Raw genomic sequence first — 16,744 nt, 5'->3', positions numbered from 1 at the left:
ATGACTACAGAGCACTTCCAAAAAGTCTGCTTATCTAGCCTAATGGAAAATTAAGAAAAAGCACGACAGAGGATGTGAGAGTGCCTGATGGTTTAACACTACAGCCATTGACTGAAAGTCAGAGGCTCCTGAGAAAGATAATGCAGTTTCACATCGTTCTCTTCCTCCCAGAACTAATACAGCCGCACAGGACAACTCCGATACGCCACTTCCTCTCGGCACAAATTCCACGGTTATCTGGCGAAAGAATCACAAGTTGGTAGCTTGGAAAAGAGAAGGTCACTCAGTTAAACAGAGGTAAAACACATTTTTGTCACTGTGCTATCTGCTACTACTACTGAAAACATTTATTTTTAAACAACTCGCACGCCAAAATAGCTTCTGCAAATCTACAGCCTCATGCTTCCAGTGACACCCCATGTAAGGGACAGCTTATGATGCAAGAACATCAGAATTATTTCACTAGTTGAGCAGCTAGTGCTTGCTTTTCTGTAAGTCACACCTCAACGACCATACTGACAGATAAAACTTCCTTTAGTACTTCAATGTTCTTTTGAACATGAGATAATTTTAACTTACATTTTCTAGGGCCCAAAAAAAAAAAAAGGTATTTACCTTGTGTTTAGTTCTGTTAAGTCAGTTTAACCACAAATGTTCTTAAGCAATTTTAGAACTGAGAATCCCAATACTAACGGTGCTTCAGCTGAAGCTTATGAACACTACTGCAGGGTGACATCCTTATTTTACAAGGAAGGATAAAAGCAAAAGCACAGAAAGGTTTAACGACATGAATCCATTTCACAAGAGGAGAGTAACAAGAGAGGGAAAAAAACAAAGCCCAAACGCTGCATCTCGGACCTCCCTTTGAACAGTAACTGCTAGCGACCTTAACAAGGCCTGGCAGACGAAAGCTACTCTAAGATTTTTTTTTTCCTGTAACCACTTTAGATCTTACAATTTTATATTTTGAAGATATAAGGGTTCAAAAAAAAAAAACTTTTAAAATAAGTCAAGAAGCACGCAAAATGCACCCTTCAGAAACCACAAAGGGGTGAGGCTCTCACATCACGCATACTTTTCAGGTGTTCCAGACTATGCAGACACTAGCAGTCTCGCAGTTTGAACAGAAAAGTGGCTGCACCTGGTTCCAGACAGAACAACTGCATCTTACGTGCTACTACTACATCAGCACAAAGTTTTTAACATGCTCTTCATGTTAGTACAAAACTCTAGCCCATGTACACACGTAGAAATGCTTGAAGTGACCCTGAGTGGACTTTTATAACTCTGTGGCAACTGCAGTCCTCCACACACAATAAACAGTTTTAAAAATAGAAACAACGGAACTACTTTCAACAAAACTTGCAACACAGGAAGTGAATGAAATTCCATTTAACTATTACTAGCTCAACAGAGGTCACCTTACAAAGCGCTGCTGGGCCACTGATCTATAAAATTTACAGTACTTCACAGGTTGAGTAAAATAGCAGCCTAAGAGTAAACAAGACGCCTTAGAACCAGCAAGTTAGCTGCCCATACTAGAGAATTCTGCAGAGTCACCTAAGTGCCCATTCTCGGTCTAATCCCCTTTCCTTTACGCAGCCCGTTCTCAACAGCAGGCTTGAATAACCTGGATGAGGGGTAGCACTCTCGCCTCCTCCGCAGAGAGGCCAGTTTGCATCGGTGGATGCTACGCTCACCCGTGTGCGTGGATAGGGATGTTAGCTCAAGCACAAAACACACCTCTGGCTCAGGTCCAGGAGCTGAACTACCCCATTCACAAGACATTGCACCTGAGCTGGCCTGCGTGAGGCCAAATCAGAAGCGACTGCATTCACGGCACTGTACCCTCCCTCCTGGTTAATCTCTGCAACAAATCTGTGTACAACAGTCGCCACCGCTGTGAAGCTTTTCTTTTACAATTAACTACTGCGGCTACTGCCAAAACGCAATAGTGCGCTAATGGAAGACAGTAGCGTGTGTGCTGTGCTCTCTTTATGTGCTATTTCTTTCCAGTCTAAAAATTTTAAGTGGGACCAAATGCAGCTTTAGAGATGCAAGAAACTGGACACACCAATCCTTTTATCACAACTTCAGATATTCAGCAGATTCTTGGGACTACCACAGCAAAACTTGCTGCTCAGATCAACACTACTTATTATACCTATATTTGACCATTTATACTCTCAGCAGTAGAGTCAAAACTCATATTTTAGGGGCTACTTGTCATAGAGAATTACCTGCAGTTAAAGGGAAAAACAGAAAGCAAAAATTCATCTTCAAGACTTTCCTGCCTTTCTTGAAGGAAACCCTCAGTGGGGCGGTGATATTCAAGAGAGTCTGGAGGGGGCTGAAGACAAAGTGTGAAATAAGGAGTCTTATTTTCTTTGCCATAGTTCAAGCTCTACCATTTCACTTCCAACTCAAATCCTGCTGACATGCTGAAAACAAGATATTTCACAAAACAAATACTCCTGTGACAACTCTAGTGTATATCTGCTTTTAAAGTTTCAACCACTATGATCGCTGAGAATGGCAGTACTTGCCCAGGCTGTAGCTGTCCTGCTGCATAATTGGGAACCAGACCTCTATTTTTCCGCACACCCCACCACCACATCCAGCCTCTCCCTCTAATATAACTCTACAGACATTTCTAGGAGCAGGTAGTGGTCAGCAAGTCACACCACCAAAGCCAGCTGCGGGTGGCACGTAACTGCAAGCACAAACGAATCCACCTTCCACAGCGATGGGAAGGGAGCTAAGCAAGCGAGCCCACACAACTCACGCTACAGAAGGTGTTAGAAAACCTTCTGTCTAGTTAGTGTGTTAGACAGACCTTCTCTCTGACAACCTAATTGTCTAGTTAGTCAACTAGCCAATGTGCTTGCAGTTCCACCCACAGAAATCAAGTCCAGAGGATAAGACTTCTCGAGAAGTCTACAGTATTACAAACTCGGTGAAGAAACAAGCTAAAAACGAATAAAAATCACTGCTTACTGTGCAATTATCCAAAAGCTTACATTTGACCATAAATTGCTTTTCAAGACAGTGGCACCACTCTTGACAGAAATAAAACTAAAATAAACACAAGCTTATGCCAATTATGTTTTGAGTTCAGTAGCTACCACCTCAACTACTGATTTAAAGCCAAATTAAAGAGAAATAATTCTCATTCCGCTCTCCAACAACATTTAAATGACAATGAATTTCTCCTTGGGTAACAAGCAGTTAGTTAGTGTTCCTATGCTGGAGACTGGCAAGGAAACCTTTCTTGTGGGCAGCTTTGGAGCCTGTTCTTTTCTTTACCATGTTCTAATTTAAATGCAGATGTAGACTTCTCACTACCGTTTCTTATGAAAATGTCTTAGCTGTATTAGAAGGAAGTGACAAAAGGAGGACGTGCTTACACCATACACCATTTGAGTTTTGCATTTTATATTATCATCTCTTTTTCAGTGGACAGGAGCGTGTGCTGGGTGGTGGTGGGGAAGCATTTCAAAATACAAGATTTTAGAGCCAATCTCCCTCTTCCCCCAGAGGCCTTTTCCAGTTTATGGCTTAACACAACTGTTTCTAAACTTTTTCTCTTTATATTCCTTTTTTTTTTTTTTCCTCAAGTCATTCTTCATGCATTTCCTTCCCCTTTAGAGAATATGCATAGTCATTTCCAGTAGACATTAAATACTGGAAGCCTTTTCCTGTGCAGTTTAGTAAGTCTTCACATTGGACGTGGAGTATAAAATCCTGCTGAGCCAGCATCCCGTAAGATCATTGTCAGAATGACAATAGTTAAATACAGACCAGCTTCCCAAATCTTATTTGCAATTTTATGTTGCAAGGAAAGGGTTTATGATAGTCCCTGCATAATCTCATTTTTCTGTACAGATCAGTTAATTCAAAGTTTGTTTTCCCAAGTATGCAAGCTGAAGTCATAAAATAACTTGTGCTGTTTCCCAAATATCCAGTCTACATACTGAGTAATTACTTCTCCTCAGCCTTTCACCTACCCTCCACCCTCAAGCTTACATTAACAGCATTCTCATACAAAAATGTTTGCAATGGTTCAATCTTATTTAGATAATAAGGCTGAGCTTTCACTCATAGTAGACTGTTTTAACATATTCAATAAATTTGATTCAGTGGTGAAAAACAGCCTCTTTCATCGCAATTAATTTGTTCCCCAGTAACAGATGATTCCTATCCCTGTCTGCTGATCAACAAGTTATTTTTCTGACCTGCAGTGTAAAGTATAAATAGATTATTTTTACAACTGTAGAAAAGCAGCTGCAATGAGTAATTTATGTAGCAGTGTCAGTTTATGAATGGTAGCTCCTCTGTGCAAGGAGGAGGTCTGGAGAAGTAAATACTTTGTGACAGAAACATAAATACTCCAGCATAACCACTGAGGCTCTGAATTAAACTGTAATCAACAACGAGGTGAGTTCAGCACGTTCAGACCAGTTGCGTCTTAAGTATTAATAGCACCAATAATCAGTGGAACCATTACACTGCTGCTGGAAAGACATGTATATTTAAACCGGCTGTTGTCACAATTATTAAAAAAATAAGGAATTTTCAAAATGTACAGGGTCAGAGGAGCAAAATACTCACGATTACAGGTAGCCCAGTGGGCTATTCAGTGCTCAACGAGTGTACCTTTCTCTTCTGGGTATTAAACTGCTAAATATACTCCACAGAACTTCTTTTATTGCACTGTTTCAACTTTATAGGCTACAAACTTTGAGCGGTATTTTCATTTTTAACTGAAAAGTCTTAAACGCCTTTGGCATGAGGAAGCACTGTGGATCTACACAGAGTAGGAACCAAAGTTTCTGAAGCGCTCGAATCCTCAGAGCCAAAGATTATCAAATGACTTATGCTTAGCTTACTGTAAGCATGTAACAAAAGAAATACCCAGAATGATTAAGTCTTGAAATACTAGTTAATTCCAATATCAAAGCCTGCAGATGCTACCTTTTTAGCTTACTGAACCCTCAAATATTATCTGTTTTCAGAGACCAGGCTACCTATTAGCAAGAACAACCAAAATAAGCCCCCAAACTGTCAATACTCAGAGAAGCAATACAGGATCTCCATTAAAAGAAATCTACTGAAAAGTCACCCAGTTAAAGAATATGCACTTGCTCAGTCTCTAAGCAGCAACTAAAGAAGTTATTACACGTACTTACTAGTTAAGAAGCGCACACATAGCTTGAAAAACACAACAGCATTAACCTTTAAATAGATATGCAAGTAAGCTAAAGCAGAATTTATATGGTATCTTTAAAGCTCTCCTAATAAAATAACCAAATAAGTTCTCTCCACAAAAATCGCAGTATGAGTTTATGCAAGCCAGCAGCAATTTCAGCTGAACCACTATGCATCAAAACCACACTGTTAAAACGACAAAACAGCCGTTATAATCCTAAGAAAAGAAAAGAAGCCATTGAGCGTTCACGGCGTTGGAAGTCTCACTAACTGCGGTGTTAGTCACAACAGGAAGATGCTTTCCGCACGCGGGCTGTTAACACTTGACACGAGAAAACTGCATTCACTTTTAATAGCTCTATGACTGCAACTTGTCAAAAAATTCAAGGAACAAAACACTCACCTACATCCGTGAGTACAATGAGCGTTTGCACAAGTCTCTGCTAAACTCGCTCTGAGCGCCCCTGCCCCTCTCCTGTGCTTAGGAAGTTGGAGACTACATCAGGGGTTGGTGTGTTGCTCTTTACAAATACACCTGTAAACCTTCAGTATGCAAATACACTCTTATTTTGTACTAATGGATTTTAAACTCAGTCTACCATACAACAAATACCAAGTAGGATCCATAGTATACTCCTGCGCACTTCTACTGTAAACACATATACTACACACTGTACCAAAATACTCAGAGGATGATGTGCACCTTGTGTCTGTTACGAACTCTTAAAAAGCAGCGCAAGCAGCCACAAGACACGAGGCTCTGTAGTTTTGCTCCAATTCTGCTTTTGTCCACCTTAGAGGAATGCACTGGAGAATTTCTGCAAAACTTTAGGGAGAGTATATGAGTGTTTTAGGGGGGGGAAAAAAAAAAGCTGATGTTCAAACAATCAAGACAAATCTGACCCTACAATCTAAAAGACTTCAGTCATTTAATTACTGATGTGTTTGCTATTAGCAAACACCTGCACAGCACACACGCTGGTTATGCAAATGTCAAAATAGCGCATTTGCTCTACATCAAGAGACACTTCGTAGAGGGAAGTAAGGGCATATACAACAAGAAGCAGAGTAAATGCTAAAATCCAGAAGAACAGCAACAAAGCAGCTTCAAGGACAACAGGAAAAAGTCAGAAAAAGTCAAGAAAATTAAAAAATGATGATTTAGTACATCAGATTAGAATTTCAACAGCATATTTTCAAAACACTGAAGACTAGACTAACATTAGCAGCAAGCTTATTTAAGATCAAGAGCAAAACAATATACGTTGTACAATATACACACACATACACTGCCATGAGGAAATTTCCAGTGAATACCAGGCTCAAGTTATATTTGTTTGCTCTACAGCCTGCTGACAGACTTCTAGAAAGTTTCTCCCTTGCTTTGGGCATTTGAACTCATTAATTCTTACAAAAGAGAAAATATTTTTCTTCAACTTCTAACAAAGTGAGAAAGTCTTTTTAGTTCATCCACTGTAAATTATTATATATATTTTAAATCCAAAGACGCATTTAAACAAAACTTCCATTTAATCAAGTTTCAAAAGAAACAAAGGAATAGCAATGGAAGCAATCAGGTTCCAAAAGCCTCCAGAGCCGCACAAACAAGGAGGCTGCTGCCCTAGGTGCAATATTTAACAAAATCCCTAGTTGAACCAAAAGTGCCGTTCTTCATACAGTTTCTCTCTTGAGTTGGCATATGAATCATAGGCACAGACTACTCTAACCTCTTTTTATTCCATGAAGAATTAGAGAGTAACTGAAAACGTTACCATGCTCATCGCCAGCACCAGGCAAAGGGTATCTGAAATTTACCCTGCATATCATTACAGAACTGCTACTTCCTGGGCTGACATGAGTGAAAAGCAAAGGAAGATGCTATGAGATTAGGTGGGATGCGATTCTGCTTTTATGCTTACAAGACCCACCATCTTTGCAGCTCTGGCAAGTTGTTTACTCCTAAATGATACAAATAGCAAGTCCTCAGAGAGTCCCATCAACTCTACAGGAAAACAAACCTCTGCTGGAAGCCTATTTCTGAAGCTCCTATCAACTGATTTGGATTTTTTTTTTTATTTATTTTTGTCATTAGACTACAAGCTGAATAAGGATTTTTTCAAGTTGATTAACTATCCAAAGCTGTTCCTTTTTGCCTCTCCCTGAAATCGTAAGGGACAGGAGACAAGACACTGGACTTAAGATTGACATGGCTACTCATCATTTACTCATGAGACATCCCATGCTTATGATGGATAGATCACAATACAGGCACGTTTAACCAGAAAAACTATCACAGATAAATTCTAAAGGGTTCATAGGTTTAAAGGGCCCCTTTAAGCCAACTTCTCAAGGCAGCAGTAAGTGTTCTGGATAATAGTGTCACTTACACTGCATGGGAGCCAAATAATACCATTTCCAACAAAAAGCTACTAAAATATTTTAAATGTAACCTGTTGCACTGTTAATAGTCTTAAATGATGATCCATACTATTAATATCTCAAAAGACTATTCAATGAAGTGGTCAGCTTCAGCAGAAGACCCAGAGTTCAATTTCAGTCAGTTGAATCCATTTATTCACAGTAAAAAAAAATAAGTACTTTTCATACTGTAGCACACACTGAAACGAGTGAAGGATAAAAATGCAATTTTCCATTAAGTATTGCCTCATCCCCACAACATACCAGGCTAAGTAGTTTTTTGCCCCATACATCTCACGCTCATTATCTTCTACAACATTTCATGAAAATTCCAGCTATCAGCTTCTCCCACTTACCCGCTTTACCTGTGAAAAATACCTACAAAGAGCCAACTGCATATGCAGTAACCATGTTTTCCCCTAAAGAATAAATCACATCCACCTTGAGTTCACACATTGCACTGAACCCAAAGCCTGAAGGCCTCATAGAGAAACCTAAGCTTTTAAAAGAAGCAGGGGTACCACATCAAGATGCCAGATTTAGACTCCCAGGCCCCGGATCTCCAAACCCTAAAAGCAAGTCTTATCTCACAAAGAAGTGATGCTAAACAACAATCGAAAAAGAGACTTCAGCTTCTTAATCCATTCTTGAACACTGGAGATGAAAGATAAAACAGTACAGCAGTGTCTTCTAGAGCCACTATCATAATCTTAGAGTTCAACATGACAGAAAATGCTACATGGACACACCACTGTACCACGTTCTCAAAAAAAAAAAAGCATTTATATCAGAAACTTGTATCACCACTTCTCATTTTTATTTCAAAGTAATTAAAGCAAGTAGTTGCCAGGGCATTAACCACATATTCTCCCTAGACCAATTAGGTTCAGTGAGTAGGTTGTTTTCACTTTTTTCCACTAAGATTTACTCCAAAAGTGAAGTAGTACCTACTTCAAAACTCTGACATGAGTTTAAAATTACAAACATAGACTCTGTACAGCTCTATTACACCTCATCATTAACAGCTAGACAAAGATGTCAGATCAACCTTTCCCACAGCTTTCTCCTCAAGTCACCCAAGCGCTCCTTACCTTAAAGCTGAAGGGAGGAAAGGAGAAGCCTTTCAGGCACAGTGTAGCATTTACCAAACTCATGCAATTTTGACCAAGAGAAGCTCATCTCCTTCTCCAATCCTTTTTAATAGCGCTATTCACTTCAGCTGCGTCCCTTGACCTCAGCTGTGCCTTCTGCACACAATTAAAGAAGAGTTTACAAGGAAAGCGGCACCCTGATCTACCTTAAATTTCAAATTTTACTCTAACATATGAAAGTTGAGGGAGTTTAGTACAATGTTTTATTTCCATAAACTAAGGTTACATTACTTCCCCCTCTCCTCCCTGAATACTAGACAGTTCCAGTCTTCAAAAAAAAGGAAGTTTCATAAAGCTTAAAGATCAATTTCACTAAGTTTTAGTTTGGATGACTGTTACTACATACATGAAATATTCTGTTGTTCCCTAAGATTGCCAGAAAGGTTACTCCAAACCTTATCATTCTCTCATGTGTAAGGCATTCTCTACCTCAAAACATAAAGAACTGCAGAACCTTTTCACAACGGACTTCACAACTTATTCTAACCTAACATAAATGAACTACACAACCACCAAGGCTATACAGGCTCTGAACACTTACTCTGCTCTTTGACTTCAATACAGCTAAGTATATTTTACTGCAAACTCTACACTTAGCCTTAATTCTCTTGACAGTCTCTGGTTTTGCGTACAGAGACCACACCAACCAACCTAGCCATTTCTTCTAAGATCTTGCTCACCAAAGCAAACTTGTATCACAAAAACTTGAGAACATTTTCTCCCCGTTACCTAGGCTGAGAGTTCTCTTCATACATCCTCTCTTTCCCTTCCTTAAAAAGGCTGATGGTCTGCTTGGTCTTCTTCATCAAGTTCTCCATGAACACTCGGAAATACTCATTTTCTCCTAGGGTCTCCATCTTCCCCTCGTAGCGTGACAGGATGGTTCGTAGATGCTGGTACGTATCAGGTAGCAGATCTAGGATATAGGGTGGGCTGTTCTTCAATGCCAGCTTTGGGTTCTGACACAAACGCACCACCTACAATTAATACAGAAGGCACTATTTTGAAAACGTGAAGATTGCAAGCCATGATCAATCACACAATTCAGCAATACTTATGAAAACTATACACTGAAATATTCATTCACAACAAACGGCATTTGCTGTTGCTCAGGTCCAGACAGGGAGCCCAGCCACCATAAAAGAATCAAATCTATGGCCTGACGTGCGTACGGACTGACAAAACCCCCACCACACACACAGATACATTAAGCAAGAATCTGACAAACTCCACGTTCAATTTCCTTGTCAATGGCAAGGATGCAACTTACTCTGTACGCAGCACTTCCTGCCCTAGTTCAGACTCTGAACACGTCCAGAAGCAGAACTTTACCTGCTAAGTTGTCCTGATTTTGGCTAAAAAAGCTTCCCACACTGACTCGTATGTTCAGGACAAATATGCCCATATAGGAAGTTCCCTTGCCACAGGTATCCGGTCATGCCAGTGAGCATCGCCAGGCAGAAAGTCTTAGGAAGACAACGGCACTAAAGGAATCTCCTTTTCTTTGTCCTTGAATACATACAAGGACTAAGAGGAACGCTAGCTTCTAAGGATAATGACAACCATTGAGAAAGAATGAACGTAATGAAATTTCTCTGTGCAAGAATGAGAAAGAAGCTGTAGCACAACAGATGTTGTAAGTGAAGTTTGGGTAAAAATTTAATTGGCAAGAACTGTTTTGTCCCCAGTTATAGATCAAGTTTGCTTCTAACTTCAGTTACACGCATCTCAACAAAACTAGACCCTTCACAATAATTTTTCTTCTGTGCCTTTTTTTTCCCCATAACAGCACATACACAGCTTTTTTTTTTTTTTCCCCCTACTAGTAATTAGTTTAAAGATGTATTAGATGCCCATAACCTGCCTTCTGGTTAACATATGACTAAGTATCTCATTTTTCTTCTTTCCCATTCACAAGTTCTCTACTTATTTTTTGGCAGTGCGATCATATATCCTCAAAGTTAAGAATTTGAGCCTATCAAGCCAAAGTTCTGCCATATAAAAAGAATTTATTGGATCATTGATTCAACAATTGCATTTTTATGCACTTACTTTTGTATTATGCAGCTAAGGCACCAGCAGCAAATAGAATAATCCCACTCAGACCTCATAAGCAATACCGTTGTTAAAACTGTACATAAAGACATGAGGATGAAAACTGAACTTAATATAGGTCTTTGATGTACAGGGCTGTAGTGCTTACATATCAAAAGCTCATGATAACTATCCTCCCCTACCACACGAGCTTAAGGAGTCCTCTTCAGCATCTGCCATGGCCACATTTTTCTACTATGTAGAATGAGATGAAGATAGGGAGAGATAATGGGAAAATACCAATTTGAAAAATCAGTGGTACACTTTCAGCTATAAGTGCTGAAACTCCTCATTTGCACAGCCAGTTGCAGGTGAAGTTTATAAACTAAAAATCAGCAGTCTTGATGTAGTCTTATTGCTGTCTTGCTGGCTAACAGCTTCTAGCTTCTGCCTTCTACATCAAACTTAAAAGGAAAGCCAGTACAAAATGTACATACAGTTCCCTAAAGCTCTTTACTAAAATGCACATTATTTGACAGGTTAATACTGAAACACACGAATGAGGTCTAAATTAATGCCACTACCACGTGTAAGGATATTAAAAGTATCAGACAATGTAATTGTGCAGAATGAACTAAAGAGAAGCAGGTAGGAAAAGGTAAAAGAACAACCTCAAGTCCTTTTGCAGTGTATCACTTTCATAAAATCCCATGAAACCTTTGTGAGGAAACTACTGGCTCCCTACATTTCATATTCAAATACCTACTCCACTAGGCACTCAAACACTGGTGGAAAACTAGGTAATTTATTCTGAAATAGAGCTCTAGCATTCCACTTTGCCTTTGAGAGTATATCCAAAAAGCAACCTTGGAGGGGTAAGTGACATCTCCAATTATATCTGACTTAACAGTGCTGCCTCTAATAAGAGCTGATTAAGACAGACTCAACTTCAATGAAGAGAAAGGCACAGAACGTATTAAAGCTCAAACAGAAAAACCTGACTGCCAGTAAAGAATTTCTTCTCTAGAAAAGCCTCTGCATGAACCCATGGAACTAAAACTAGCCATATTTTCCCTCCATTTTGAAGAGACAAGTATTAGGCAGTCTAGAAAAGGAGATGGACGGTCACACGACTGACTTATCCAATTGATTTTGATGCCTCAATTACTGCTTCCTTAGAGCCTGTGAAAATTGTACAGTGAACCGTATCAGCAAATTGAGTCAACACATTTGTCCCCTGACAAAAACTAGTTTCACTATGCAGTACAAATAGGTCCTAGATATGTTCTGCAGACACAGCTGAAGCGTGCTAAGGGTAGCAAAATAATTTCTTCAACAGAAATTGTTCATTACGTGGTGGCTATAAAAACTTAATAAAAACACAGTTCTGATGAGGAAGCCACATGAAGCAAGCACACAAGCCAGGGTAGCCATTTCTCTCAGACATCTGTAATAGGAAACGCCTTGGCTGTTATCTCTTGAAACTATCCAGCTATAGAAGAAGCAGACCCACGACACATCAGTAACGTAACAAACTTCAATATCTATTAGAAAAATTTCCTCAAAGCAGAAGTTCGTTCAGCCAACCACTCATAGCCTCTATAAAACTTTTCACAAGTGAATTTTAAAGATATTCAAACAGTTAAGAGAAGATCCAGAACAGCTTTGATTTTATCATCGGATGAGCGTCTTTATTTACCAAGCAGACAAAAAACAAGCTAAGGTAAGCATTTAAACAAAGCTATGTATCTAGGAACAGCCGTCTCTGGAGCAGAGTTGGTTGTTTTTGCAATACAGCAGCAACAAAAACAGTTGCATTTTGCTTGTTTCTCTACGTGTGCACTTGCAGCATCGTGACAACGTCGAAAGGAATGTTCCCAGCGCTGGGAACAGCCGCCCCTCAGCGAGCCACCGGCCCTCCACAGCGACCCAAAGTGCAAGGAAATTGAGGAAAAAGCAGCAAATCTTGTTGATTAGGTGAGATGGCAACAAGCACAAGCAATCCATGTTTTTAAACCACCCTCTGAAGTCATCCCAGTTTGCCTGGCTTATGCTTTGTTCTCTCACAAACTAGCCTTTTACAGAGTCATTGTTGTGTTTTTAGAAACACCAACAAATAACTCACAAGCGTTTTAAACCTCGGAAGGGGATTCTAAAAAGTTAGCCAATTAAGAACACTAAAATTGACTTCACTGATTTTCATTTTCCAAACTGAACAGTAAAATAAAATAACCAAAACCCAAATTCACCCTCACTTCTGAGGGAAGAATTTGCCATCTACTCATTCAAGGAAAAGATCTTATACAGATTTTCTAGGCCTGGAGCTGAATCTCTCCACCCAAGAGAAAGCGTAGCTTGCCCTGACTTAACTCCAGATTTAAAGTATTTTTCTTTTCATCACTGCTCCGTTAGATTCGCACACAAAAAAAGTCATTAGAGCAGGGAAGCAGTGACACTATATATGCAGCGCTGTCATGGGTGGGAAGTATAGAGAACGTGAGAAACACCACAAGAACTTTTTAAAACCACTGCCGTTATGGCCTTGTAGTCATGTGAGGTACATGTTAGTAGAAGCAAGGAAGCAGCTTTCTGGAAAAAGTGAGATACCTAAGTGGATGCATTCATTTAACAATATATTTGTCTAAAAAATATAGAGAGCAGTACAAACAGTTTACGACCGAGAGCACTGCTTAACAGAGAATACAAACCTACAGAAATTGCAGCCCCTCTAGGCAGACTCACCTACCACCATGCTGGCAAGCTAATGCACTCTGAATTCCCTTTTCTCAGCTTCCTATCTACCTGTCCCATCCTCTTTATTCATTACAGTCCCATTTTGCTCATCTCCAGCCCTACCCATCAAAAAGCTAGAGCCAGCCTGTTTGCTACAGCCATCGGTACGCCACCTGATTGCTCATTCTGGCAAAGGCCTTGGGCTCAGACACCTTGTACTTCTTGCCTCAGACTAGGGGCAGCGCCAGGGAGCCCCAGACTTGATAAGCCCCCAGGTATTACTGTACCAGATACCAATTTTTCCCCTGCAGTGCAGATCCCTCAGCACAGTTGTGAAAAAGCTACGTCTTTCCTTTCTTTAAGGGCTAAATAACTAAGTTTTTCTATTGAAATCACACCTCATCTTAAGCTAACAGCAAAAGAAAACCTACTCACACTTCTCTCTTCCTCTGCATTTGTACTTGGCCTCTCGTCTACTACTTACAGTGAAGGTGACCTAGAGCGGCATTCCTCCATATCAGTTTTAGGAACACGCTAAATGATATCAGTATGCTGTTCAGGGAAGTGTTCAGTTTTAGCTCAAAGTTCGCCTTCCTCTTCCTTATCTTTTTACATGTACTCTACCATTCTTCTGTTACATCCCTTATACCTCCTAAGCGTTTCACGATTACCCCATCTACTCTTCAAACACGATCCACAGCAACGTACTCAAGTGGTCTGCATTATCTGCTGCCCTGATCACATTTGCAGGAACTGATTCGTGATTTCATCCTTTCATATAAGGCACAAAAATTGGTTTCATCAGCCAATGCATTATATGTTTTCGTATACTAAACATTGCTTTATTATCTAAAGACAGTGATAAGATGAGCAAGTATGATAAAAACAGATTAACAGCAGTTCCTCCCACTTGAACCAATTTATGCACTTACTAGGTTCAAGACAGTACAAGGAAACGACTGTGTTGCTTACTGTGCTAATTGTCACTGCAAGTTTGCAGGCTCACAAGACATCTGACAACATATTCAGCTTCCAAAAAACACATTTAACTTCTATTCCTTAGAAAAGGAAGTAACATACTTCACCTAATTCAGCAATAAATTGCCATCAGCATTTCTTATCGTACACAAAAGTGACACATTAAAGTAGCCAACAATATTTTGAAGAGCAAAATAGAAGTTATATGACAGAAGGGTCTATCAGTGATTCAACTCCACATCTCTCAAAGATTGGGGACAACACTGGTTATAGACATGTCCTAGTTCTTGTTTTCAGAAATGAAGAATAAACACTTGCCTCAAAAACCACAAAGCTCTCTAGAGCCAGTGCAGCAATTTTCTATGAGCCCATACGTGGCACCCTACACGCTTGAGACAATGGCACCAAAACATACAAGGTGCAAAAGAAACAAAGCCAGTCCTCGCATACTTCATTTCTGCTCTAACAAAGCAGACATTTTAACATGACTGCATTAGATGCTCAGTCTAAATTAACTGACCAGCAGACTAGTATTGACAGGACAAGGAACGGTACCTCCTGTCCTGTGCAGAAGCAGCATTTTAGTTGTAAGAGTTCACTAACACGGTCCAGTATTTGTGAAGCTCCATCAGCATAGAGATTTGATATCAAGATAGTCAGTAATCAGACCAGCTACTAACCGCCAAGTAACATTATGCACGCAACAGAAATCAAGTCTGTTGCAAGGGGTACAACAACCACGACAGTCAGCAACATCTTGTCAGGCTCCAAAGCACTTCACATTCTCATCTTCTCTCTTCCCCTTTTTGAAAAAGTTGAAGAGGTATCACAATTTGGCTGATCCAAAACCCAGCATTATTTTAGCTCCTAAATACACCAGGACACAGATCTGAGCAAGCTACTACTCATACTCAAATGCCAGAGCAGAGCTCATGAGATGCACAAATATTCTTTTTCCTGAAAGCGTGAAAGAAACTTTCTAAAACAACCCATGCTAAGTTGTCATTCTTACCATTTGCAATTTTGTTATTTATGCACATGCTGAAAGCACAAATGCCAAACACACAAAGCAGCAGCTGTAATGGAAAGTCAAAGTAGGTTTTACAGGAGCAGGTGACAAACTGATGCAGGATTTCACCAACACATGCAAACCAGGACAGGAAACATCCAGAAGTTGTAACAGACTCCCAAGGCACTGGGGAAAAAGACTGTTCTCTGCATAGTTCTGTTTCTGATAGGCATTGAATGAAGCAACTAAAAATAGTATTTCTCGAGTGTATTACTACATTCTCTATAGCAAGTACTCAGCTAGCTCCACAGCTATGCTATTTATTTTTCTGATTTTAACCGACAAGAACAGAGTTGGTTAAAATGCAAGAACCTACATATTCCCAAACCTAAAAGAGTGGATGAAGCCTCCTACACGTTCAGACTTGTTCTTCATGCCTTGGCTGTTCACGACACAAGTATAGGAAAGAGACAACTGAAGGTGAGCATCGCACTGCACAGGACGTAAAGGACAATTTTATGCCCATGCTATATGTCATCAAGTGCAACTGTAGGGAAAACAGTTTGGACAAAAATTAGAATTTCAAATTAAAGAATTTGAAAGACAGGATTACGTCAGATAGCTTATAGAGAATATTACGGAAAAAAAATATTTGAACAAGAATCAGCTTGCACTGGGAATTTATCAGTGACATCCAAAAACAGAGATGCATGAACGCTTTGACAACATCAGCTAATTATACAGACTAATAAATCAGGTCATGAACATACTGTATGCACACAAATGCAGCATACACTTCCGAGAGGCAAGAGCATCATCTATTAAACTCGTACAACAGTATTTTTTCTTTGCACCTGTAATTTCATTTACTTGGGTCAGAAAACTAACTCATTTTCAACAACTTTCATTCACTTATCCCTTCTCACCACCAGTTGCACAACCAGTATCTAAAGACCTGGCAGTTTGCTACGCTATTAAATAGATTCTCCAATTCAGATGTGTTCTCACAAATGTGCACAGGCACAACCAAAGCCCGGCTGAAATCACAGAGGTTTTTCACAGTCAAATGTGAAATTGGGAATTCTTCCCACACAAATCAGACTGGACAACTAGGTCTTTAAGACTTTAAAACTTAAGCCTCCAGCTTTCAGATACTGCCTACAAACAAAACTCTTCATCAGTGAGACTAGAAAGTCAATCAGCGGATGTTCAG

General features: G+C 39.7%; 1 protein-coding gene across 2 annotated transcripts in view; it reads right to left on the bottom strand.

The window, feature by feature from the left end:
- The window catches only part of CBL (Cbl proto-oncogene), a 45,998-nt gene that overhangs the window by 26,416 nt on the left and 2,838 nt on the right, over positions 1–16,744 (bottom strand). The window contains exon 2 of one of the 2 annotated variants that reach the window (XM_068917007.1): positions 9,507–9,754. The exons of the other annotated variant lie outside the window; for it this stretch is intronic. Within the exon in view, the coding sequence (XP_068773108.1) occupies positions 9,507–9,754 (248 nt within the window). The remainder of the gene's footprint in view (positions 1–9,506; positions 9,755–16,744) is intronic. 2 annotated transcript variants of the gene reach the window in all.

This window comes from Struthio camelus, chromosome 22, assembly GCF_040807025.1.
Source record: "Struthio camelus isolate bStrCam1 chromosome 22, bStrCam1.hap1, whole genome shotgun sequence".
Classification (NCBI taxonomy): domain Eukaryota; kingdom Metazoa; phylum Chordata; class Aves; order Struthioniformes; family Struthionidae; genus Struthio; species Struthio camelus.
The sequence above is the reverse complement of the archived record's forward strand: the minus strand, read 5'-3'. Positions and strand labels throughout refer to the sequence as shown.